Below are 26,304 nucleotides of genomic sequence, written 5' to 3'. Positions count from 1 at the left end.
TGGTAAATTCATCTCCAAATTTGTTTTACCCAAGCACAGTTTAATGCAACAAGATGTTCACATCCCAGAGCTGAATAATCTCATGTACTGCGAGGTTTGACCTTGCCTATCATGACAAAGGAAAGAGGCTCTCTTTACATCTCTAAAGGCCTCAGACACTTGAAAGTGATTAGTATACCAACTGATCCATTACATAAACTATATTAACCAAACAAGTATAACTAATGATCTGGAAACTATACAACTCTAAAGACGTTTTTATATTACAGGAGCACAGCTGACAGGAGATGCTGAGGTCTCACTCTGTTGGGTGCACATCAACGTATAAATGCCTTGATGTTGGGGGAACCGATAGTATCACTGACGAATGAAAATTTAGCTCTCAAACGCTGGCTTGGCTCAGTTGGTAGTACTTTTATCTTTTAGTTGCGGGTTCAAGTCTCACTCTAGGACTTGAGCATTTAATCTAGACTGACAATTCAGTGCAGTATTGAGGGAGTGCTGCAGTATCATCGTGGCCGTGAGGTCCCATCTTTCTGTTTAGGTGGACTTAAAAGGCAGGTTAACTGGTCATTCAACTCATTGCTGTGTGCAAATTGGCTAAAGTGTTTGCTTACATAACAACAGTGACTAAACATCAAAAAAAAATTAACTGACTGAAGTTATTTTGGACAACCTGCAGACATGTAAGTTGCTATGTAAATACAAGTTATTTCTTTCTCCTTTCAATAAATTTGCTGTTGGTTTAAGGGATCTAGTTTCAGTGCAGTAAATACATGGGGCCAGTCCCCACATTTACACTCCAGTGAAGTCACCTTCATTCTGTCAAGATTTTAGCTCTTTTTTTCCTTTCTCCTGCTCAGAGTTCTTCAATGTGAAGGCCTTAGAGAGGGTGGAGAAAAGATTTACTAGAATGGTTCTAGGGATGAGGGACTTCAGTTACGTGGATAGACTGGAGAAGCTGGGGTTCTTCTCCTTAGAGCAGTGAAGGTTGAGAGGAGATTTGATAGAGGTATTCAAAATCATGAGGGGTCTAGGCAGAGTAGATAGAGAGAAACTGTTCCCATTGGCAGAAGGGTCGAGAACCAGAGGACAACAGATTTAAGGTATTTGGAAAAGAACCAAAGGCGACATGAGGAAAAACGTTTCTACACAGCGGGTGGTTGTGATTTGGAATGCGCTGCCTGAAAGGGTGGTGGAAGCTGATTCAATTGTGGCTTTCAAAAGGGAATTGGATAAGTAATTGAAAAATAAAAATTGCCGGGCTGCGGGGAGAGGGCGGGGGAGCGGGACTAGCTGGATTGCTCTTGCAGAGAGCCGGCACGGGCTTGACGGGCCGAATGGCCTCCTTCTGTGCTGTAACCATTCTATGATACAATATTCTTTGAGATCAGCCCCAGCAGCCAGCTCCTCTAGCAACTCATAACTCATAACACGGTGGAGTCCAATGCAACAAACACCCCACACTGTAAAATAGAAGGGGGGAAAGCAGCAAAAAAAGGTCACCCTCTCTAGACAAGCAAGTGGGAATAAGCAGTGTAAAAGCACCTTGATGTTAACTGTAGTGATTGCTTCAGAGAAGAACTAATATTATTGACACCCCTTAGTGCTAAATCTGCAGAACGATCAAGTTCAAAATCGTACCTGAACTCAGGTAAGCAAGTCAGAAACTTTAGTTTAACAGCTACTGGCTTATATATAAAATGTTAACTGCCCTATATCTTCAACTCTGTTACAAGATTGAGGTTGAGTAAGTTGAGTAGGCTGCAGAAAAGCAGTCAAACCCAGCCTCAACCCAGCTGCTTGACCTACCGCAAGGGAATTTAAAGAAAAAGCACCTCAAATCCAGTACACAACTTGCATTTATATAGTGTGTTTTTAATATTAAAAAAAAGTCCCAAGGCATTTCACAAATAGCAGCAAACAAGGGAAATACACAGCTAGTCATGGAGAGGTTAGGAAGGGTGACTGAAAGCTTGGTCGAAAAGGTGGGATTTGAGGAGGATTTTAAAGGTTGGAGATGTAGAGACGCAAAGGGGTTTTGGGAGGTGGTTCCAAAGAGAAGGGCCAAGGTAGCTGAAGGCTCTGCCACCAATGGCAGGTCAACCCTGGTTCAATGAGGAGTGTAGAAGAGCATGCCAGGAGCAGCACCAGGTGTACCAAAAAATGAGGTGCCAACCTGGTGAAGCTACAACTCAGGACTACATGCATGCTAAACAGCGGAAGCAACATGCCATAGACAGAGCTAAGCGATTCCACAACCAACGGATGAGATCAAAGCTCTGCAGTCCTGCCACATCCAGTCATGAATGATGATGGACAATTAAACAACTAACGGGAGGAGGAGGCTCTGTAAACATCCCCATCCTCAATGTCCTCAGAGTCCAGCACGTGAGTGCAAAAGACAAGGCTGAAGTGTTTGCAACCATCTTCAGCCAGAAGTGCCGAGTTAATGATCCATCGCGGCCTCCTCCCGATATCCCCACCATCACAGAAGCCAGGCTTCAGCCAATTCGATTCTCTCCACGTGATATCAAGAAACGGCTGAGTGCACTGGATACAGCAAAGGCTATGGGCCCCGACAACATCCCGGCTGTAGTGCTGAAGACTTGTGCTCCAGAACTAGCCACGCCTCTAGCCAAACTGTTCCAGTACAGCTACAGCACTGGCATCTACCCGACAATGTGGAAAATTGCCCAGGTATGTCCTGTCCACAAAAAGCAGGACAAATCCAACCCAGCCAATTACCGCCCCATCAGCCTACTCTCAATCATCAGCAAAGTGATGGAAGGTGTCGTCGACAGTGCTATCAAGTGGCACTTACTCACCAATAACCTGCTCACTGATGCTCAGTTTGGGTTCCGCCAGGACCACTCGGCTCCAGACCTCATTACAGCCTTGGTCCAAACATGGACAAAAGAGCTGAATTCCAGAGGTGAGGTGAGAGTGACTGCCCTTTACATCAAGGCAGCATTTGACCAAGTGTGGTACCAAGGAGCCCTAGTAAAATTGAAGTCAATGGGAATCAGGGGGAAAACTCTCCAGTGGCTGGAGTCATACCTAGCACAAAGGAAGATGGTAGTGGTTGTTGGTGTCCAATCATCTCAGCCCCAGGACATTGCTGCAGGAGTTCCTCAGGGCAGTGTCCTAGGCCCAACCATCTTCAGCTGCTTCATCGATGACCTTCCCTCCATCATAAGGTCAGAAATGGGGATGTTCGCTGATGATTGCACAGTGCTCAGTTCCATTCGCAACCCCTCAGATAATGAAGCAGTCCGTGCCTGCATGCAGCAAGATCTGGACAACATCCATGCCTGGGCTGATAAGTGGCAAGTAACATTCGCGCCAGACAAGTGCCAGGCAATGACCATCTCCAACAAGAGAGAGCCTAACCACCTCCCCTTGACATTCAACAGCATTACCATCGCCGAATCCCGCACCATCAACATCCTGGGGGTCACCATTGACCAGAAATTTAACTGGACCAGCCATATAAATATTGTGGCTACAAGAGAAGGTCAGAGGCTGGGTATTCTGCGGCAAGTGACTCACCTCCTGACTCCCCAAAGCCTTTCCACCATCTACAAGGCACAAGTCAGGAGTGTGATGGAATACTCTCCATTTGCCTGGATGAGTGCAGCTCCAATAACACTCAAGAAGCTCGACACCATCCAGGACAAAGCAGCCTGCTTGATTGGCACCCCATCCACCACCCTAAACATTCACTCCCTTCACCACCGGCGCACTGTGGCTGCAGTGCGTACCATCCACAGGATGCACTGCAGCAACTCGCCAAGGCTTCTTCGACAGCACCTCCCAAACCCGTGACCTCTACCACCTAGAAAGACAAGGGCAGCAGGCACATGGGAACACCACCACCTGCACGTTCCCCTCCAGGTCACACACCATCCTGACTTGAAAATATATCGCCTTTCCTTCATCGTCGCTGGGTCAAAATCCTGGAACTCCCTTCCGAACAGTACTATGGGAGAACCTTCACCACACGGACTTCAGCGGTTCAAGAAGGCGGCTCACCACCACCTTCTCAAGGTCAATTAGGGATGGGCAATAAATGCCGGCCTCGCCAGCGACACCCACATCCCATGAACGAATAAAAAAAAGAGGGGGTCAATGCACACAAGGCCAGAGTAAGAGACACGGAGAAAGTGGGAGGAGATCTAGGAGACTGCAGAGATAGGGTGGGGTGAAGTTGTAGAAGGATTTGTTGATGAGGACAAAAGGTTTAAAATTGAATGTGTTGAGAGTTCTGGAGCCACTGTAAGTTGGAGATGAGCAGCGTTATTACAGTCATTTCCCTGGATCTGTTAGTAGTCTATGCCCATGATATTTACTCTTACACTATTAACAAAGGTGGGTAGAACATGTTTAAGATCACAAATAAAAACCATGAAGGACATGGAGATTTTCAAAGTGCTATCATATCAGTAAGGAGCCTAACTCCACCCCCCTCCCGCCTTACAAAGAGATCATGGGGATACCAACTTTTGAAAATTCTACAACTATCAACTGGTTCCTAATTTCTGTCAATCATCTTAAACACTTCCTCTTTAATAAAGTATCTCAAAAACAATTTAAATCTTTTTTCTTGACCATTCCCCTGAATTTTGGGAATCAAAGGCAGAATCTGCCAAGATTTGTATCATCCATTTCCCAACGCAGTGACCTCCTCAGACGCACTTGTGTGCTACCATGAGGCCCAACAGAATCTGCTGGTCAGATGTACATAGCAATTTTAATGTAATGATTGGTTATCTGCAGGAAAAAAAAATCATGTCAACTACACCACAATAAGTTAGCACGAAGGTGTCATCTTCATCCAAGGATCCAAACAGAATTCCTCAGATCTGGAAAAAAATAAATCTAAATCGCCGCCAGAGGTTCACCACATGTTTCTCGAGGCTTTGAAATCATCATCATGAATGATTCCTTTTAGATTTATCCTTTGGGGCTTTCACCTACCTGTTGATGAAAGTAGCAGCCATTTTACAGTGCAGAATAAATACCTCCAGTGGCTGGAACTCTCTCATGTGGGGAGGGACAGGAGTGAAGAGAAATGCTGTCTGTGGAGGGTGGGAGCAGTCTGAAGAGTGGAAGTCAGTGTGTGGATAAAGGTTCTAGAGTTTGCCTTTGAGGACCACAGAATATTTGTGCTGAACTTTCCCCTCATTTTAAAAGTGTAGGGCAGACTCTGTGAGAGGGAAGATTATACGTGGTCTATGAAAGGAATGAGTTTGAGAGGCCGATGCTCCCTCATTCCAGGCTTCATGTTCTCAACAGGAATATATTTCAAGCAGATTGTCATTATACAACATGGGAAGGTATATTCAATCAGCTCGTTGCAGCCAGAGTCAATAGTTGGAAAGTGACCTGCTGTTTATTTTGTATTATCCCACTGCCCGTGGGCCATTCTATTGCCACAGGGCATGTCAATGTGCCTTTAAAGTTTCGTTCGTTGAGTTAATGTTCTCAAGCACTGGCTGGCAGGAAGTCTCTGCTGGCTTGCTTCAAGAGTTGACTCTCTGCCCTGCCCCAGCTCTTACCTAAAAGCCATTGGTTTGCTTCAGGAATGGACTCTATGCTGTGTGGGAATTCACGATAATCTTTAGAGTCACAAATTCCCACCTACAGCACACGGCAGAGTTGGTTCCCGGAGCAAAGCAACAGGTTCTGGTGGGAGCTGGCACCAACAGTGACGAGCACACCAGGAAAAAACATGTGAAGGGGTTGAGAGGACATCCCAGAGGGACAGGAGAGTGCCTCAAGGAATAGAGTGGCAGAGAGGAGAGGAGCACCTGAGGGGGAGAACAGTAGCAGTGTAAAGCACCTCAGGGAACGGAGTGACATTTTAGTATTTAATCAGTCTTGAATGGGGAAATTGGGGGTGGGGGGTGGGTGGAATTATGAATTATCCTGATTTTGCAAAGAAGTATTGTAAAAATGGTAGAGAACAAGAATTCTAATACAATCTTTTCTAAGATGCTGAAAGTCAAATAGATTTTCCAGAAAATAGTGTCTGAGCAGATTGAAAGACTCACTTACCCTCTTCTCTATCATTTCGAGAGGAAGCCTCTAGAAGTGTAACATTTGGAGCGAAGGAGACTCGCTTGTGATTCCCCGTTCCCCTCTTTTTGTCAGTTTTTCTCTTTTTGTTCTGCATCTCTTTCTCGTACTGCGCCCATTTTTTCAGCTGCTGCGCCCGACGTTTTTTCGCGACTCTAAGACGGTCTGGGGTAGGCAGCCTTTCCAGGAACGGGAGTTCTGTTAGGAGGTCCATATGGTTCGACATGATTGAGTGAAGGATCATCAAATTAGGAATGAGAGGGGGAGGAAGGAAGAACACACGGATGGCTGCAGTCTGTGCACTTGTCGAATGTCGGGAACGGTGCTTGGATCTGTGATATTATTGACGGCCGCCCTCAGTGCAGGGCAAGGAACCAGAAGTGAGCCTGATTCTTGCCATTGCCTTATCCTGCATTGTGCAAAAACAGAAGAGGAGCATTAACCCTTTCAGCGCATGATATATATACTCCGCATAGACACTGCAGAAATTAAATCAGTTACGTCAAAATGCAACAGAACTAATAACCACTGAGGATCAGGTTACATTACAAATCATTAGTATGAAACCCTGGAGCGTGCTATTTGAAACTCATTCTTAAGCATGTTCAACCTTACATAATGACTTTAAGGGGGACATTTATGCTCCCTGATGGCTCAATTAGTAAGCGTGCTGCCTAGTGTGGCCCTGAGTTATGCAGAGCAGGAAGGTCTCGGGCTCAATCCTTGATCTACACTGGATTAGCTGGGAAATGAAAGAATCAGCCAGAATTCCCATTTATTATAGCAATCCACTGACTCCTTCTGGAAAATGCTTCTTTATGATCACTGGACAAGGACAGAGCTGGAGCCATTACAATTAAACTGCTAGTGTCAAGGGTCATAGATGTTTCATGTTCTCTTGGGCCAGATAAGGGAGACCTGCCAGCTTCCATGGAACAGTATCCCATCTTGGACTTTTCCTTTCAATGAAGGAAGGGACGGACACAGAACACAGGAGGGCTGTGGTGACAAAGTGACTGCGTGTTCACGCATGGGTGTGGTAGTTATTAGGGCCCAACCTCACTGTAGATACGTGTTCCGTTCTTTTTGATTCAGATGGTGTTGTAGAAAATTATTTTGTTTAGGGACAGCTACATAGCAGTGGAGAGTTACCCCACGCACTATCAAAGCTCCAGAACACTGAGGGATAGGCACGGGGAACTGATAGGGTAGATAGAGAGAAACTATTTCCACTGGTTGGGGAGTCTAGGACTAGGGGACATAGCCTAAAAATTGCAGCCAGGACTTTCAGGCGTGAAGTTAGGAAACACTTCTACACGCAAAGGGTGACAGAAGTTTGGAACTCTCTTCCGCACAAACGGCAGTTGATGCTAGCTCAATTGTTAATTTTAAATCTGAGATTGAAAGATTTTTGTTAACCAAAGGTATTAAGGGATATGGGGCTAAGGCGGGTATATGGAGTTAGGTCGTGATCAGATTGAATGGTGGAACAGGCTCGAGGGGCCAAATGGCCTACTCCTGTTCCTATGTACCTATGATGGAATGGCCAGGATCACTGATAGCATTTACCCTATTTTTAATCTGCCAGTGATCTGTGGAAAATAATACATGGGTTGGTTGTTATCTCGTGTGTAGGGTAAATACCCCACCCATTGTGAGGAATGAGCAGTATTTGCTGCTTCATGTGTGCTTTCTGAATAAAATGGGAAATTGATCGTTTAACACCTAGACCTGGAACTGAAAGCTATTTAAAGAAATATAGAATGTGAATAAAGATGGGACTACTGTCTTGTTGAAAGTGAACAGGTGGGAAACTGAGAGAAAGGCCATTCTGTGAGAGTAGCAATGAATGAAATACAGTGTAACTGCAAAAGACATTCTAATGGTCCATGGCAACTGAATTTTGGATTATAAAACAATGGTTGGATTTTAACTTAATTTATCACAGAGGTGTCCAAACTACAGCACAAGTGACAAGTATGGCCCACAAGCCCTGGCTATCTGGCCTACAAAGCCCCAAGGACTCATCCTCCAGCAGTCTGTTTCTTGAAACAAAGTAGCCTCAGCCTGGGGAGGCAATAGAAGGGGAGTTACTTCATACATATTTAGTGAAGCACAATTATTTTTTTAATTTAAGGTAGTGCATTTCCTGGCATTCAGCAATTTGTATTGTAATTCTTTATATGTGACCCATGGGTTAAATGGGCCACAAATTCAAAAAGGCACTCCTGATATATCAAAACAAAACTGCTGCCCTAAATCTAGAACTAGTGCACAAGAAGGTAGGAATGAGAAGGCCTTTTGTTTAGCATCAAGCATGGTGTCACCTAATCCTACTTTCAGATTTACCTCATCTTCTCTTCTACTCCCTTTAAATTTGGTGGAATCTTGCACTCTGGGTCTTGGCCCATCACTTACATGTCTCAGTGACAAAGAAAAGAGAGCATGTATAGGACCCATAGACCACTTTCACTACCCTCTCACCTTGGTGCAAGTCTTGTATCACTCTAGTCTATTCCCAGTTGAATCAGAAAAACTATTTCCTTCCTGAATGCTTCAGCCATATTTGCATCGACTCGTGCTGGTTGACTGCTAAGGTTGCCAACTCTGGTTGGACGTTTTCCTGGACATTACATCACATGACCGCCCACTTCCAACCGTCCACTTAAACAGCCTTTTTACCCATCTCCAATATTTTTATAACTAATAAACTGAAGTGTTTAAAGAAAATAAAAGAAACACGCAATCTTTAGTAATTCCCCAACGAATTTCTCCCAGGCTGCTCGCAGCAGTGTCCTGGAGATTAACCTTTGATTCCTGGAGACTCCAGGACAATCCTGGAAGTTTGGCAACCCTAGTGACTGCTTATCTCAACTCTTCAGTGTGAAGTGCTTACACTTTAACTTCTGTTGAGTTTGAGATTTTCTTAGTTCATAATTAGATCCCCTAGTCCTCTTCTTGTTCAGCACGAAAAATTTCCCTACATTCACCGCAGTGCGTAGAAAAGTACACGCAGAACCACATAACATTTTATCACGTACTGGGTTTTGAGAACGGGGGAAGATTAATGTTTACAGGAAAGGGAAGTGATTTTTCTAACAGTCTGTTAGTATAAAAACATTCGGTGACATAAAGGACATCATCTGTCAGCTGCACAGATATCTCAAGATTTGTCAGTAGCTCCTGCTGAAGGTATCAGGTTATCCCTACCAATGTAATCACTGAAAGAGTCAGAAGTTATGGAGGTTGGGCAATGGGGTACGATCAAAGTTGTGAAGACCTAACAGCTGATTTTAATAAGATACATGAATTGCAGGACAAGACTTTCAGTGTGACCTGGGCAGAATACATTGAAGAATTTGCTTCTTCAAAAAAATTGTTTCTGCTATGGAATGGAACACGTTTCCACTTTTTGGACCTGTGCCAACATCAAGCGTTCTCCCAGGTCGAGTACCATAAGAGATAGGAGCAGGAGGAGGCCATTCGGCCCCTCGAGCCTGCCCCGCCATTCGATGAGATCACGGCTGATCTGATTTTTACCTCAACCCCACTTTCCCGCCTTTTCCCCATATCCTCCGACTCCCTTGCTGATCAAAAATTTGTCTAACTCAGCCTTGAGTGTATTCAATGACTCAGCCTCCACAGCTTTTTGGGGTAAAGAATTCCAAAGATTCACGACCCTCTGGGAGAAGAAATTCCTCCTCATTTCCGTCTTAGACGGGCGACCCCTTATTCTGAGACTATGCCCCCTAGTTCTAGATTCCCCCACGAGGGGTAACATCCTCTCAGCATCTACCCTATCGAGTCCCCTCAGAAAAAGTACAGCATGGATGAGATGTGGAATGAAAACTCCTTCTACTCTGCCCCAACAATACATCTTCCCATCAGAGGAATACATTTTAGGTCCACTAATTCAACAGTTTTATTTTCAACATCAGTTGACTAATATCTAATTGGCAGTCTAGTTAATTACTAGGCCTAGCACTCTGTGCCATGGGTGGAAACAGAACGCAGGTTTGAGTCCCATTCTCCTCAGTTCCTGGCCTGAGCCACGGCAAGCAGGAATCAAGTGGGAGTAGTATATGGAGTATATCTTCCAAGCGTGGAAGATACTTGGAAGAGAAGATGTATAGGGAAAGAGTAACTGAGAGTCAGCAGCCAGCTACCAAGGGCATTGGTGGTAGCCTTGGAACATATTGCGAGCCTGGCCTCTCATAACAAGTCAGATGGAAGAAGCAAGTGAACAAAATTAGAGGAAAAAAAATTACATACAATAGAATTGCATAGAATTTTACAGCACAGAAACAGGCCATTCGGCCCAACAGGTCTATGATGGTGTTTATTATCCACACATGACTCCTCCCACCTTACTTCATCTCACTCTATCAATGCATCCTTTTATTCCTTTCTCACTCATGTACTTATCCAGCTTCCCCTTAATGCATCTATGCTAATCTTCTCAACCACTCCATGAGGTAGCGAGCTCTGCATTCTCCAAGAGTTTCACGTGAATTCCCTATTGGATTTATTTGTGACGATCTTTCATTTATGACCCCTAGTTTCGGACTCCTCCACAAGTGGAAACATCTTTTCTACATTTACCCGTTCATAATTTTAAAAGACCTCGATCAGGTCACCCCTCACAGTCTTCTCTTTCTCTAGAAAAAAAACCCCAGCCTGCTCAGTCTTTCCTGATAGCTGTATAGCTTATTTTCCACAATTTGTAGAGCACTTCACATATAGATGACGCTGGAATTCACAAAAAATGATTTGCAGCAGCACAAAGACATTTATATTAGGGCAATTCTGACACTCAGCACATATGGAGTTAGCCTCATCTGAAGAGTTCAGTTCAGCAGAATACCATTCTGAAGTTATACACGAAGGGCCAGCTCATTTGTTGCTAGCTCGAATGTGTGCATGGATTTAAAAACGATAACTTGACAAGAATGAATGGCCAGCACCAGCACAGTGTCAGAGTGGTGCTTTGATCCCCTGCCCAGTCAGTCTGCATAATGCTGCTGCTGAGAGGAACTGCGCAAAGGTCCTTCATAGGAGGGAGGGAGAACAGCCGGTCACACTTGTATGTCCCTCTGCAGCTGGCTGAAGCACAAGTCACCTACAGATGTTTGATGGGACAGTGAAGAGGGAACTTTACTCTGTCTCTAACCCATGCTGCACCAGCCCTCAGAGTGTTTGATAAGAGGAAAATAATCCTCCTAAAAAATAAAAAAGGGCATCCTAGCAGGTCTCATCAAACTTTCAGAAGAAGTACATTGAAGGATGTCCAAGTTCAATTTATACTCTGAAAGAAAACCTTCTTTTGAACCATTGCATTACATAACGATTACACTTTATTAGAATTACTCTTCAAGGTGCAATGGATTCTTTCTCCATTTCTGTGTATTTCAGCCAGACTGACAACATACTGGAATTTGTTATATATAAATATATATATATATTTTTTTGTATGGCACAACACCTCAACATATACATCCGGACTGTTCTTGACAAGCCTAGCCGTCACCAATTTCACGGCAGGGAGGAAATGTTAATCCCTTCCCCAACACTCATCGACACCTCTTTCATTCCTGAGAATCACAGGAGGTTGTGATTCTCGCCTCATGCTGACACTGTAGTGTCTATACTGAGCTCCCCCACACCCCCAACACTGTATCAAAAGCATACTCAACAATGTATACTGAGCTGCCAAAATGGGAAACACAAGGGGTAGGTGCAGTACAGTGTGCCTCCATTATGAATGACTGGTTGGGCTGCAGATAAAGTCAGTCAGTTACATCTCACCAGCCCAGTTTATACAAAAGAGGATTGACCATACATTATTATTGATTATATGTTACTGACCAGAAACTTGGACAACTGCACATAACTGCTTCCTGAAGTTCTGAGTGGCTGGAATTCCTGATGTAGTTTATATAGGAGGTGGTTTCTACAACCACCAGATCCACATTAAAATGAATGCATATCCATACAGACTAGTGGCAGCAAAAATACCCTGTTGACCTGTACAGGACTGGTGATGCAGAATACTTGAGTGTTGTTTGTGTCTGAAAGCATTGTATGACTAGAAAAATTGGAACAATGACCATGAATTAAGAAGGTGTTGTATCACTTATGGTGCTGCAGATGTTTGCTGAAAATTAGAAGGACAAGATGACGACAAGTGAGAGAGTTCTTGAGCCAACACAAGAGAGAAGTGATGAGGTTGGTTATGATGCAAACAATGACATGATGTGGACACATATTTTGGGAGTGAGGATGAAAGTTACAATTGTCTGGAAAGCTTGATGGTAATAGATCAAAAGGCAGACAAAGAGGAGTGATAATGTGATGGAATGGGAAGCTGTAACTTCAGGGACTGATACAATCCAAAGTAAGCATTTTAGTAAAGTGCTCATTTCACATTGTGATACAGGATCTTCCCGTGTTTTTCACACCTTTGTAACAGAGACTGAACAGTCGGCCAACAACTCAACATTAAAGTTAGAGAGGTTTTGCTCTTGCTTTTATTGACCTGAAATATGCAGACTTCAAAATATCCTAAACAAAAAATAAACAAAATGTAATATTGCTTACTATTATATTACATGGCTGTAATGATCTTATGTCTCTACAAAAGCAAAAAACACCCCGTCACATTCATATAGCCCAGTGGCACCCTGTGTTGATGGACCAAAGCACATACTAATGAGCAGTTGTATGTAAATTCACCTCTGCAATTACACAAGATGATTTACTGATGTCAAGCAAGTGAAGGAGGCTCAACACAGGAGCATGGTGTTCTCCCCACTCACAGCAAAAGAAAAATATTTGTAAAATCTTATGGCATATGGAATAATAATAAATTTCAACTTTTCCTTGATAGCAATAGTGGAGCAGAAATCTTTTTTAAAAAAAAACAAATATACATTTATCACCTTATAAAAAGGGAAAAAATCTGCAAATCTGAAATAAAAACAGACGATGCTGGAAATACACAGATGAGTCAGCATCTGTAAAGAGAAAGGACAGGTTAATATCTCGAGTGTTACCCTTCATTGAAAAACAAGCACTTTAGTAAGGCTGTGGATGAAAATAGAGTGGAGAAATAACAAATTCTCTTCCATCTCTCTATTTTATGTATCAGCTGAGGCTCAGTACTAGCACTCCTGCCTCTGAATCAGAAGATTGTGGGTTCAAGTCCCACTTCAGAGACTTGAACACATAATCCAGGCTGACAGTTCAGTGCAGCACTGAGGGGGTGCTGAACTGTCGGAGGTGCCGTCTTTCAGATGAGACGTTAAACTGAGGGCCCGTCTACCCGCTCAGTGCTGCACTGAGATGGACGTAAAAGATCCCATGGCAATATTTCAAAGAAGAGCAGAGGCGATCTCCCGAGAATCCTGGCCAAAATTTATCCCCCAACCAACATCATTAAAACAGATTATCTGGTCATTATCACCGTGCTGTTTGTGGGATCTTGTTGTGCGCAAATTGGCTGCTGTGTTTCCTGCATTACAACAGTGACTAGACTTCAAAAAGTACTTAATTGGCTGTAAAGCGCTTTGGGACATCCTGAGGTTGTGAAAGGCGCTATATAAATGTCAGTTCTTTTTCCCCAACTTTACTAAAATGCTTGCTTATCTTTTAGTTTTCAGTCCTGAAGGGTATACACTCAAAACGTGTCTTTTCTATATTTAGTTATCTCTGGTCTCCCTGCATCACTGCTACCGCCCACTGCTTACCGGGCAGACCCACAACCTGCCGCCATGGAACGGCCATAACGACATGTATTAGACCACAGCTGATAGTGTGATTGAGATTAGCTACTCATGGTGCGTGAAATCTTAAGCATAGCCCTCGTATCATTAAGCAATACTGATAAAACTGATGCAGGCAAATTGTTCACTAAGTTTTTCACTCAAAGGGTGGTGAGTGTCTGGAACGAGCTACCAGAGGCAGTAGTAGAGGCGGGTACAATTTTGTCTTTTAGAAAGCATTTGGACAGTTACATGGGTAAGATGGGTTTAGAGGGATATGGGCCAAGTGCAGGCAATTGGGACTAGCTTAGTGGTATAAACTGGGCGACATGGACATGTTGGGCCGAAGGGCCTGTTTCCATGTTGTAAACTTCTATGATTCTAAGTTAAAAGGTTCGTACAAAAAGGGACGCCATTTAGAAATGAGGAAATTACAAGCAATGAGGGTGATCAGGTGGAATTTTTCCACCCAAAAAAGGTAATAAAGTTGCAGAGTAAACATTCCAAGGAAAACCAATGAAATGGGTTTGAGAAGCAGCTAGATGTTTCTGGGGAGAAGGGATTGATTGATGGATATGGGAGAAAGATATGGTAGGTGGGGTTCAGATAAGTCAAAAAGAGATTTTTTTTGTTGGATATAATGGCCTTTTCCTATTTCTAAAAATGCTTGTGTCCCAACATGAATAGAATGCAGACTCGTTAGTTTCAGTGTGATTTATATGATTCCATCAAGGAACTACATCAGCTGACAACAAAAACCGAACCTGTTCATCTGTAATATCTCCTGGTCCTGAGGAACGGTCTCCTGGCCTGAAATCTCGACTGACTCCTGTTTTTCCACAGAGGCTGCCTGATCTGCTGAGTATTTCCAGCTTTTCCTGTTTTTGTTTTCAGAATCCCAGCATCTGTGGTATTTTGATTTTTGTTTAGGCTGTCTGACAAACGTCACCAGATACAAAATGGAGCTTTTGATCAGCAATAGATAAAACCTGTCTGCTAGTTGCAATGATTGCACTCGAATAGACTGCATTTAAATTACTCAAATATATACAGAGAACTTACACTTAACTAAAAGGAACGTAAAAGTGTACAGCTGGGTGTGCAGTTAGTTATAATACTGTCCTTTAGGGTGACTTAATAGATGGGTTTAAAATTATGAAGGGATGGGGCAGGGTAGATAGAAATAAGCTGTTTCCAGTGTTTGAGGGGTCTAGAATGAGGAAACATAAGTATAAGGTTAAATGCAAGAGATTTAGGACACAGAGAAGCATTTCCTTTAAGACACAGAGGGCAGTGAGGCTGCGGTATGCATTACCAAAGTTAGTGATTGAAACACAGACCACGCCAACAGTTAAGAATGTTTAGTTAGGTTGTTGAAGGAAAGAGGGATAAAGGGATATGGGATCAGGGTGGGCACATGGGCTTACTGCTCGTGTGAAGAGTAAGCACCAACTTGGACTGATTGGGTCAAACGGCCCGTTCCTGTGTTGTAATTTCATAGTATCATAGCAGGTACAGCATAGGAGGAGGCCCACCATGCCCGAGCTGGCTCTTCGAAATAGCTATCCAATTAGTCCCATTTCCTTGCTCTTTCCCACAGCCCTGTAATTTTCTTCCCTTCCAGTATTTATCTAATTCCCTTTTGAAAGTTACTATTGAATCTGCTTCCACCACCCTTTCAGGCAGTGCATTCCAGATCATTTCAACTCGCTGCGTAAAAAAATGTTTTCTCATGTCACCTCTGGCTCTTTAGTCGATCACCTTAAATCTGTGTCCTCTGGTACCGACCCTTCTGCCACTGGAAACAGTTTCTCCTTATTTACTCTATCAAAACCGTGCATGATCTTGAACACCTCTATCAAATCTCCCCTTAATCTTCTCTCTTCTAAAGGAGAACATGTAATTTTTATGTAGTTTCATACATGGCCACCCGGTAATTTTGACAAGTGAAAACCATACAGCGAAAGTCTGGTTTCCTACTGCTACATTCTTAAAGAGACGACTGGCCCATTTCACATTTGTGTACAAGCAGATCTAGTTCACGTTCATGTGTGCAAAATGGGACCTCTTGCACATACGTAAGTGCAAAACATTTTTAAAAGATATCTTACAAATATCCTTTCCTGTTCAATTCTTGAGTTTGCAAAAAGTGGCAGCTCTACAGTCCAATTTCACCAATGAGATCCGAGTTCAGCATCAGACAGACATGTAGGGTGAAGCTTATCTGTTTCGCTGGGCTGTAAGGGTCTGTCTGAAATCAGCTGAAACCAATGCCCACTGGCATTGGGTCAATAGCACTAAACTACCCAAAACTGAACAGAGATTGATACTAAATTGACAATATTACTTATAGAAAGTCACACAGATAGCTGGCATAGAAACAGAAGAACTTCCTGCATTTATATAGCACCTAATCACATCATTGGAATGTCTCAAAACATTTCACAGTTAATTACTTTTGAAGTACAATGACTGCTATGTTGGTAAATGCAGCAACCATTCTGCACCAAAAATGCCTCACGAACAGCAATGAGCAGAATGATCGGTTAATCTGTTTTTTCTCCCCCAATGATGTTGGCTGAGGGGCACCAGGAGAACTCTCTTCTCAGACTTAGAATCACACTGCACAGAAGGAGGATATTTGGCCCATCATGCCTCTTTGAAAGAGCTATCCAATTAGTCCCGTTCCGTGCCCTTTCCCCATAACCTTGCAATTTTTTCCATTTTAGGTATTTATCCAATTCCCTTTTGAAAGTTGTTACTGAATCTGCTTCCACCGCCCTTTCAGGCAGTGCATTCCAGATCATAACAACACGCATTTAAAAAATTTCTCCTCATCTCCCCTCTGATTCTTTTGCCAATTATTTTAATTGTGTGTCCTTTGGTTACCGACCCTCCTGCCAGTGGAAACAGTTTCTCACTATCTACTCTATCAAAACTCGTTATCATTTTGAACATCTCTATTAAATTTCCTCTTACCCTTCTCTGCTCTAAAGGAGAACAATCCCAGCTTCTCTAGACTTGTACATTTATCACAATTAGTTTCAAATACGAAATCTTTACTTGAAGCTAGTTGAATGCAACTGCAGGTAAAATAAGTTTAATAGCTGGCCTGATCTTCAAATATCACATGGAAAAACAGAAAGATTTAAATTCTAAAGTTACAACACAAATGTAAAACGTCAAACAAAATCAAGCTCTTTTCCTTTACCTGAAAAGGGTCAGCTGGAAGGACGTAATTTGTTTCGTAGTAGAAGTGATATTTGTCAGGTCTATGCAACTTTTCATCTGCAGAGCAGCCTGTACTCCATTTTACCTTTAACACTTCCTGTTCTGAAGCACCACAGATCACGAACTGACAAGCGACTTCCTCTGTTTGCATGTCACCAGGCTGGAGTTTCCATTAGAAACTCTGAGCAAATAACGGAAGTTGAGGTCCTGATAATGCCCAATACTGCATCCTTACTTCAGGGCAGTCAGAAAACATATGTAAGTAGGAAAGAAATATCACGAAGCTAAGATTACATAAAACCGAAACATCAAATCATAAATGTTTTGATTCCACCTTCTCCAAGTTTGATACACTTTGATTTTTTTTTTGACTTTAGTGATGTACAGGTGCTTCCTGTCACTCAAACCAATTGGACATTTTTATTTCTTTTTAAGCTTTTGGTCCTGGATAATAGCACAATATTTATCATTACAAAACCGGGAATGGTTATGACAGAACTCGAATATTCCCCCAGATCCAATGTGATATTTTGGACTGATTTCAATCGGCTGTGGGGGTCGGAGAGGAATTTTGCAGTGTTTTTTTTCCCCCCTATTGGCCCTGTTTTATATCTGGTTTTATTTTCTCTCCCAGGAGATTACATGGCAGTTGAGGGAAGGGGGTGGTGCTGGGGCTGTGGTCGTGGCAAGTGTCCAGTCGTAATACTCCAGCCATCACAAGTGTGGGGCAGGTTTGATGGACCATCATTTGAAGATGCCAGTCATTCGCGTATGTTCGTAAGATACAAACTTATCTCCACGGAGGTAACTGTGTAGGGTACTGTATTCCTCAAGTATGGCCGAACACAAACTGAAACTATAGGGGGAAACAAATATTCTTGGATGATTTGTGCCCAGGAAGGCACACATTTGGAGGTAATCCAACTATTTTGCCTCTGTTTGCATTTGTGTTTGTAGCTAAATGTCTGTATGGGTGTAAAGGTGACAGATTGTGTGTGTGTGTGTGTGTGTGTGTGTGTGTGTGTATAAAAGATCTCCACAAATGCCACCATTTATCAAATTGGCCACACATTGCTGTCTGAAGATATCACAAGAATGTACTTCCTCGTAATAACTGAACAGAGACAGGAAAAAAGATTTCCTTAAAACACGGGGATATTTAAAGATGCTCGATATGAATGAAAAGGTTCCAGTTGAACTATTGTGTAATTTGAGTCTCAGTATGCCTGGTGTTTCTTTTTTCTTTTTTTAAAAACTAGAAATGTAACCCACAACCTCCTGTCTTCTGTCCTTTTCATACAAACATTTATAAAGCAAAAATAAAAAAACCCAAGTACACAAAACGGGCAGTGTCACTGGGCTACATTGTTCACTCTAATCTACAGTCAGACACAGAAGCATTGAGGGAAGTTACGTATTCCAACTGTCCTGTCAGTGTTGAAATAAGTCAGAAGGTATGACTTCATCTTCCTCATCTAACGGACTTGGAAGATGACAGACATGGCAAAGAGAAAACTGGTACTCTTTCTGTTCTAATTTATATAAAACATTGGGATTTTAATTTTTAAAAATCCAACCTAGCTTTTTTTACATTGTTAGTTACAGAATTTCGGGGGAGACCAAAATTAGGGGCCATAAATATAAGACAGTCACCGATAAATTCAGTAGGGAATTCAGGAGAAACTTCTTTATCCCAAGAATGGTTAGAATGTGGAACTCGCTACCACATGGATCAGTTGAGGCAAATAGCATAGGTGTATGTAAAGGGAAGCTAGGTAAACACATGAGGGAGAAAGGAATAGAAGGATATGCTGATCGGGTCAGATGGAGAGGGTTGGGAGGAGGCTCATGTGGAACATAAACACTGGCCGAATGGCCTGTTTCTTTGCAGTACATTCAATGTAATTACAATAGTAGCAAATTTACTACCATCCTGCATGATGCAGTTCATTTAAGTCAATTAGTTAATTATGCATCCATCCCTTGAAAGCTATTTTCTCAGATCAGTAAGTGATATAAGTACTAAAATCAAGAGTAGACACTACTGTAGATCGAACAGTGTTTTTCCACCACTGGGACCTGGGGATCAAATGTAGCTCAGAGTGAAAAGATAAAGTCTCCTGGATATCTCGGCAGGCTGGATTTTTTTTGTTGTTGTCAATTTTCTCCATTCTCCACTTTCTGTGACGGTGTTAACTCCTTGCGAGCATAGAGTCGCACAGGCACTGGCCGCCCTCTGGTACTTCATTTAAGTGAGCTTTGGCCATGAGTGTATTAGGCCATGATCAGCCATGATCTTATTGAATGGCGGAGCAGGCTCGAGGGGCCGATTGGCCTACTCCTGCTCCTATTTCTTATGTTGTTATGAATCCTACCTTAGAGGGCATCAAAACTAAGCCGGCTCATGCCCTCCAGTGACGACCTCACACAGGCACTTCCAGCAGGGGTCACTACATGATGATCAAGAGCAGGAACCTAGACTCATTCCTTTTCCCGAAGCAAATAATTCCTACCGGATTAGATCTGCTAACTCAGCACAGACTAGGGGCCAAATCTGGATCATTCCTGGTCTGCATGGTCAGCTATCTAGACCTGAAGCAACCCAGTTTTGGATCATTGGCTGTGACTGGAGGAACTTGTGGAGCTGTCAAGAAAAGATGACTATAGGATGCTTAGATGAAACGAGCAAGGTATTTTCAATCCCAAGGTGCAGCACAGAGCCATGGCAAAAATAGACACCAGAGATGGGAGTAAGGGTGAGAGTGGCAGAAGGATTGGAGGTTGGTTGGGGTGGGGGCAGGTGGGGAGAAAGAGGTCAAGAGAAAGGGGTTCAATGGAACAGCTGAGTGGATGGTCTTTATCTTGGTGATGAAGAAATCAATGAGCCCTTTGCACTTGTTAAAGGTGAGGTGGAAAGTACAGGGGGCAGGGGCTTAAAGAAACAGTTGGTAGTACAGAAAAGGAGCCAGGGATTATGATTGCATTCCAGGATGATCTTAAAGTATTGGGCAGTCTTGGCAGAGCACAGTGTAGAACTTGATGAAACCAGACCAAGCAATGGACGGTCATGCCAGCTGTGTGCCAGGTATGCTCGAGCATGTGTCCCTTGGACCTGACAGAATGAACTCAGTGGCCATACTGGGACAGAGGGAGGGGAGGTGGAGAACAGAGATGGGAGGCAGTGAAGGCTCTGCTGGGGATAAGGAGAAGTGAGGTAGTAGTTGAACAAATCAACAGCTGCAGAGGCATCATTGCGAATGGAGCACTAAAGAGTAGGAAGTTGGGAGTTTGAAAGGGCAGTTCCAAAAGCTTTTAGAAGAATGATGAAAGAAATGGAGTTGAAAAAGGGTAGGGGAATGTGGGATTCCCACATTATAAGGATATAAGGAGGTGGTCAGGAATAGCGTTATTGGCAATCTAGACCACACAATAGAAAGGCCAAGGGAGATGGCAAGATCAAGCGGTTGGTTGTGAATCTGGATAAGAGATTAAAATGGAAAAATTGCAGTTTGTGGTTCTCTACTTCAGGGCCATTGTTGGACAGCGAACAGGGAGGTTTAGGCTACATCAAGCCTATGCTATTATTGACCTAGAGTTGTTGATACTGATACTGGGTTTCAAACAAGTAGAACATTCCTTTCCCAGCACCGACATTGTGCACAATGTATAAAACCCACCAAAATTCTAAGAAGTGAAGAAAACCTGAGTTGTGACTGAAGATCTTGACTATGAGGGACCCACCCACAGCAGTTAAATATAAACCGTGTATTACATGGTTCCCTCAGGATTCTTAATGCCTACCAAAGCACTTATGAAGGGTTAAAAAGATAACAAAAATGTTATAATTCTATCAATGCCCGAGTGTAGTCTTGATTCTACCGATAAATGCCTCAGAAGTATATTTACCTACTTGGCTTATTTATTCATAATCTCTTCAGATTTAACGCCCAAGTCCAACATAATTAAAAACAAACGTGCTTACTGCCCTGCGCAATAACTACCTTGCCAGCATGCAGTATTGACAAGGAGATCTGACTTACAATCACAGCCTGGAGAGGTCCAATTGTAGTTACTGCCATTTATATTTCCGCAGAGGATACAGGAAATTCATCTGCAAGATCAGGGGAAAAAATGATTTCCCCCAAGCATACCAACAAGCAGCACCAATGGCATCCATGAAGTGCTCACAGTTTCCTAATGCAGTTTAGTTCTTCCCCTGTCCGCGCCCCCCTCCCCCGTGTCTTGGTGACAGGACACACAAAGCGACCCGTTCTCAGGCCGGGAGATGTCGTAGAGTTACTTGAGGCGATTGGTCCTATAATTTCTCCTTGCTTTGTGTGAAGGAGTACCTGACTTCTGCCTGGCACCTCCCAGAGCGACGCTATTGAGAGATGTGGACGGGGAATTACGAGTATGGGCCTGCATCCCACCATTTCATGGCACAGCAATTCTCGATGAAGGAAGTTAAAACGGGGGTGGGTGAGGGGTTGGCAGCTCTTGTCATGAAAAATAACAGGTTGAGGGTTGTAAAATAGGCATCCAGATCTCACCACTTATTTTTCACCTTCATAACATTACAGGTCACTAGACCCCAAAGAGGCTGATGAAGTGATCGCAGCCTCTGTTCTTGGCACAGGCAGTTGATGTAATGCAAGTCTTTGTTTCATTTTAGACTTACAAAAACATTATCTAATTGGGAAAGCTGACCCATATTCCTATTTCCTCTGAAATATTTGGAAACATTCTCACTGACTGATGGCCAGTGAGACCAATGAGTCATTTTTCCTCCAGTGTTTCGACGAACATAAATTTCAAAAACATTGCTGCTTCCTCCAAAGGCTGCAGGCTCTCGCTAGCTGTGAAGTGTATGTTTTTAGCTGTGAAGTGTAGGTTTTTTTTCTAAAAAGACCAAGTTTGTCACTGCATCCCATAACTGAAAAGTAGACTTATTAATTTAGTCATTCTTTCACCAAACACTTATAACCGTAAATGTTATACTTACTAACTTTAAAAAAAAATCTTTGCCACCCCTCCTCCCCTCCATCCCCACCACACACACCCTCAAATGTTTCCTCTCCTGAAGGTGCTGCCACATGCCGGGCCAGTAGTCCTCCGGCCATTCTTCATACATGAGCCTAGATGGCGAGTGTCACCTGGCTATTGAACCTTGGAGGGCTTCACAGCTGATCTTGAGCCTTTTCTCCTCCAATGGCTTTAGAGGAACTCCCCAGTAGGGGTCACTGCACAGAGATGGAGAATAATATGCCTGGTTGATCTTTGCCCTCCCTGCCCCTGTGTACCGAGGTCAATTGTAACACCCTAAACTGCTGTCCCCAACAGAGATCAGCTGACTCAGCACAGACCAGCAATGCAACCTGGCACCTTCTGGTCTTTAATCACAAGTTAAATATAGAATGAGGAAAACCATTCGGCCTTTAACACACACATACTGAAAGACCCTACAGTTCCCCCTTGCCCCTCTCTGTGGCCTCCTTTCAAGGCTAACAAGCCCATTTTTCTCCAGTCATTCTACATAATTCAGATCTCTAACAGTGGGGATCAACCTCGTTGTTGTTCTCTGCATTGCTCTAGTGCTCGAATGCCTCCCTTGCATCTCAATAACCAAAACTGGACATAGATGTGATCTGACCGGAGCACAGTACAGTTTGAGCATGACTTCTGGAGGTGGATGCCGATTCTCCGAATTCCTTCAAGCGAGAGCTGGACCCATTTGTGGCTGGGGCAGAGATCATCTCGTACAAAAAGTAGGTACTGTATGACATTAATCATGGTCAGAGTGGTCTCCTGGACTAGTTTCAATCGCCTAAGTTGTGGGGGGGGGGGGGTCAGAGAGGAATTTTCCACCTTTCCATTAAGACATCAGGAGAGTAATCTCCCCCCCCCCTCCCCTTCCCTTTTAATTATAAATTGCTGGAGTTGGTTCTGGATATTGATTAGACTTCCATTTGGGCTCAGCTATACTTCAGTGAGAGGGGGCTGCAGGCTGCGTTGCTGCCTATTCTTTCTTTCTTCAGCCAATTTTCCAAAGAATGGCAGTGGGCAGGCACAGAAGTGACAGACTCACTATCTTGTCCATTCCTGTATCTGAATCTGAATACATCAGAATGCACAGGCCAGCTGGACAATCAGGACCGAGGCTAATAGCAATTTAAGAAACCTTGTTTTGTTAAGTATACCCTGAAGGCAATTGAGGACAATAAATTACATTTTTGAAATATGTTCCAATCCTGTATTAATTTCTCCTGTTAAGTGTTCAACATGAAGGATCATTCTCAGTTAAATGTGATGCCTTACAGCCAGCACCCCGATTACCATTATTGTAAATGCCAATTCAATCATTCCTGCCTTAAACACCTGAAATTCTGATCAGCTGCTGACTGGTTATTCCACAGTAATTGAGGTTACCTGTTCAGTAAAGACCTGTTTGACCAGTAGATCAACTGAGCGTTGATGAGTAAATTGGAAAAAAGAGCAGGGTGCCTTCCCGATAAACTCCATAGTCAATCAGCAGACACTCCCTGTACGTCCAGCTTTCATTTTGGTGCTCACCTTTTCTGTACAAAGAGAAATCTCTCACAGAACAATTTTTTTCATGGAGTTTACCAAAGAACATTGCCTCTCCTCTGTTGTCCAGCTCTGTGGGACTGCCCTTACATGATTCCACTCCCACCTATCAGAGTGCAGTCAGCGTCTCTACCCTTCCCCCAACACTGCTACATCTGGAGTTTAACATTAGAGATGATGTCACGATTTACAGTCAGCATCACATATTCGACTCGACCCTCTCCCAACAGAGTATTTAAATATGTGTTCACATTTGACCACTAGTTAGTTAAATTAGGCAAAGCCCAGTCTCACTGGAAATCAACAAGTGCTTCATGGAATCATAGAAAATAGAAGCAAGAGTAGGCCATTCAGCCCTTCGGGCCTGCTCCGCCATTCAAAATGATCATGGCTGATCGTCTAACTCAGTACCCTGTTCCCGCTTTTTCCCCATACCGGGAAAACAGGGAGATTGCCACAAACAATTTTAGGCAAGGAGTTTGGGGCATCTGTCCAAAGTGATTTTTTTTTTAAATATATGAATTTAACAAAAAGCAATAACAAATTACAGGCTTGAAGTCAGGTGTAACTAAACAGTGGGTATCACGTGATGCCCTTGGTCAGAGTAAGCTTCCAGCTAACATGCAAACATTACATACTGGTACCCCAAGGTCACCCTGGCACATACTGAAAAACAAAATCGTGGGCAAGTGGACAGGCACCTTTCCTGGCAATCTCACATATCCAGGACTTGTAAGTGGCAGATTTGGCCAACCCCAGGAGCAGAGGCACCTGGAGAGGGTCAGGAGAGAATCATGCAGTACAGAAGGAGGCCAATTGGCTCATTGTGCCTGTACCCACTCTCTGAAAGAGCTACCAATTAGTCCCACTCCCCTGCTCTTTCCCCATTGCCCTGCAAAGTGCTATGTGAGTGAAGTATTTCTTGCACAAAAATAAGATTTTTGCAAGTAACACCATAACAAAGGTTCTGCTTGGCAGGTCAGACCATCATTTTGAGACCCATTGACAATGTGGGGATGGAGACTCCGGGTGCCCACAGGATACCCACGGTGTCACATGGACTTTTGGAGGAGATATTGGAAAAATTCATTTATACCACCAACCATCAGTTTAGATCAGCAGAGGTGCTGGGACAAGGGATTTTTATTTGTCTTAACATTCTGATGAAAACAATTTTGGGCTGAGCTGGTAAAAGCACATAGAATTGACCCAGACAAACCAGAAAGGGCCCTTATTTGATTCTCCATCTGTGCCAATCTGAACAAGGGCCATGGAATGGCGTTAAAATGGACTGCAATGCCCCTGGTCTAAGAAGGGGGCAAGTGAGTCAGGTTTCCCGTTTCTAGTCACTATCCTGTCGCCAATCTGTAAAGTGCAGGTCAGATAAAGACAGGATCAGAGGTCATTGTGATGCTCTTCACGGTTGAATAGCCTGACAGCGCTATCTAGGCTGACACGTAAAGAGTGGTCACCTGGGTGAGGCTGTAAAACCATACACTTCAATGCCTCGAGAGAGATGGGGATGGAAAGAATCGAACACCATAGGTACCTTAAGTGCTATAAATCACAAAAGTCATAAATTGCCTTCTTACAAGTATAAATCTGAATCTCACACAAATAAGACTTCACACTTTTTAGCAATTGCTAAATGCTTATTCCTGGTAGCTGTATAAAAATCACGCAGTAAATTACATTTTACGACTGAGCACTTCTTTACAAAAAATAGATCTTATTAATGTTATCTATAATTGCTTCGGAATTTTTTTTTTTAATCGATTAGACCCATGCATATATAGGAAATGAAAGCTGCAATACGTTAACCTCCTTGGAGTCCAACAGCCGTCGCGATCTGAGCTGAGCCGGGATCAGAGCCGCTGATTTCCCCACAGCATTGAGTAGAAGAAGGAGTTCAGACCGAGCGGCAAGCAACAGGCTTCAGCTCTCGATTCCAGCACACACAAGGGGTGACAGTTCTCCCACAGGACCCGATAGACACACACACACACACACACAGAGACCCAGCAGAGAATCGGCTACAAGACACTTACGGAGTTAGGCTGAAGTAGTGAGGAGGAGGAGGAAGCGCCGGCTCCCACCTCGTGGGTCCGGTAGGCAGGACTGAGCCTTGAGAGACTGTATCGGTGGATAAGACATGGGGCAAGGGAAAGGCAGAGACCAGCGCCGAGAGATGGACTGAGACTGAATTACTCATTGATGCATTGAGCCGGTAGGTGGGGTGAGTTATTCACCAATGCATTGAGCCGGTAGGTGGGGTGAGTTATTCACCAATGCATTCCGTTGGTCTATGGAGTGAGTTATTCACCCGTGCATTATACCAGATGATGAAATGAGGTGAGGTAGTCACCGATGGATTGACGACTTATGCCTGACTTGCTGAGCTTCTCCTGCATTTTCTGTTTTTGTTACTGATGGATTAATTTGGTAAAAGGGGTGTTATTCACCAATGTGCCGAGTTGGTAGCTGGGTGAGTTAACGGCCAATGCATTGAGCCAGAAGATGGGGTGAGTTACTCACTAATGCTTTGACCCAATGGATGGGGAGACTTACTCCGCGATGGATTAAGTTGGTAGATGGGGTGAGTTGTGTTCCAAATATTGTGCTGGTAGATGGGGTGAGTTGTGTTCCA

At 43.5% G+C, this 26,304-nt stretch overlaps 1 protein-coding gene across 4 annotated transcripts in view; it reads right to left on the bottom strand.

The window, feature by feature from the left end:
• Window positions 1-25,955, bottom strand: part of LOC137335158 (protein phosphatase 1 regulatory inhibitor subunit 16B-like) — a 103,076-nt gene extending 77,121 nt beyond the window's left edge. Inside the window, exons 1-2 of one of the 4 annotated variants that reach the window (XM_068000307.1) lie at window positions 25,706-25,955; window positions 6,061-6,490 (exon numbers count right to left, since the gene is read on the bottom strand). In XM_068000307.1, coding sequence (XP_067856408.1) covers window positions 6,061-6,325 — 265 coding nt within the window. In that variant the 5' untranslated portion in view covers window positions 6,326-6,490; window positions 25,706-25,955. Of the gene's footprint in view, window positions 1-6,060; window positions 6,491-17,052; window positions 17,159-23,642; window positions 23,729-25,705 lie in introns of those variants that run through there. The other 3 variants (XM_068000310.1, XM_068000309.1, XM_068000308.1) reach the window with 3 other exon arrangements.
• Window positions 25,956-26,304: the final 349 nt, after the last annotated feature.

This window comes from Heptranchias perlo, chromosome 19 (genome assembly GCF_035084215.1).
Source record: "Heptranchias perlo isolate sHepPer1 chromosome 19, sHepPer1.hap1, whole genome shotgun sequence".
NCBI classification, from domain to species: domain Eukaryota; kingdom Metazoa; phylum Chordata; class Chondrichthyes; order Hexanchiformes; family Hexanchidae; genus Heptranchias; species Heptranchias perlo.
Note: the sequence above shows the minus strand (reverse complement) of the source record. Positions and strands in the feature narration are given on the sequence as shown.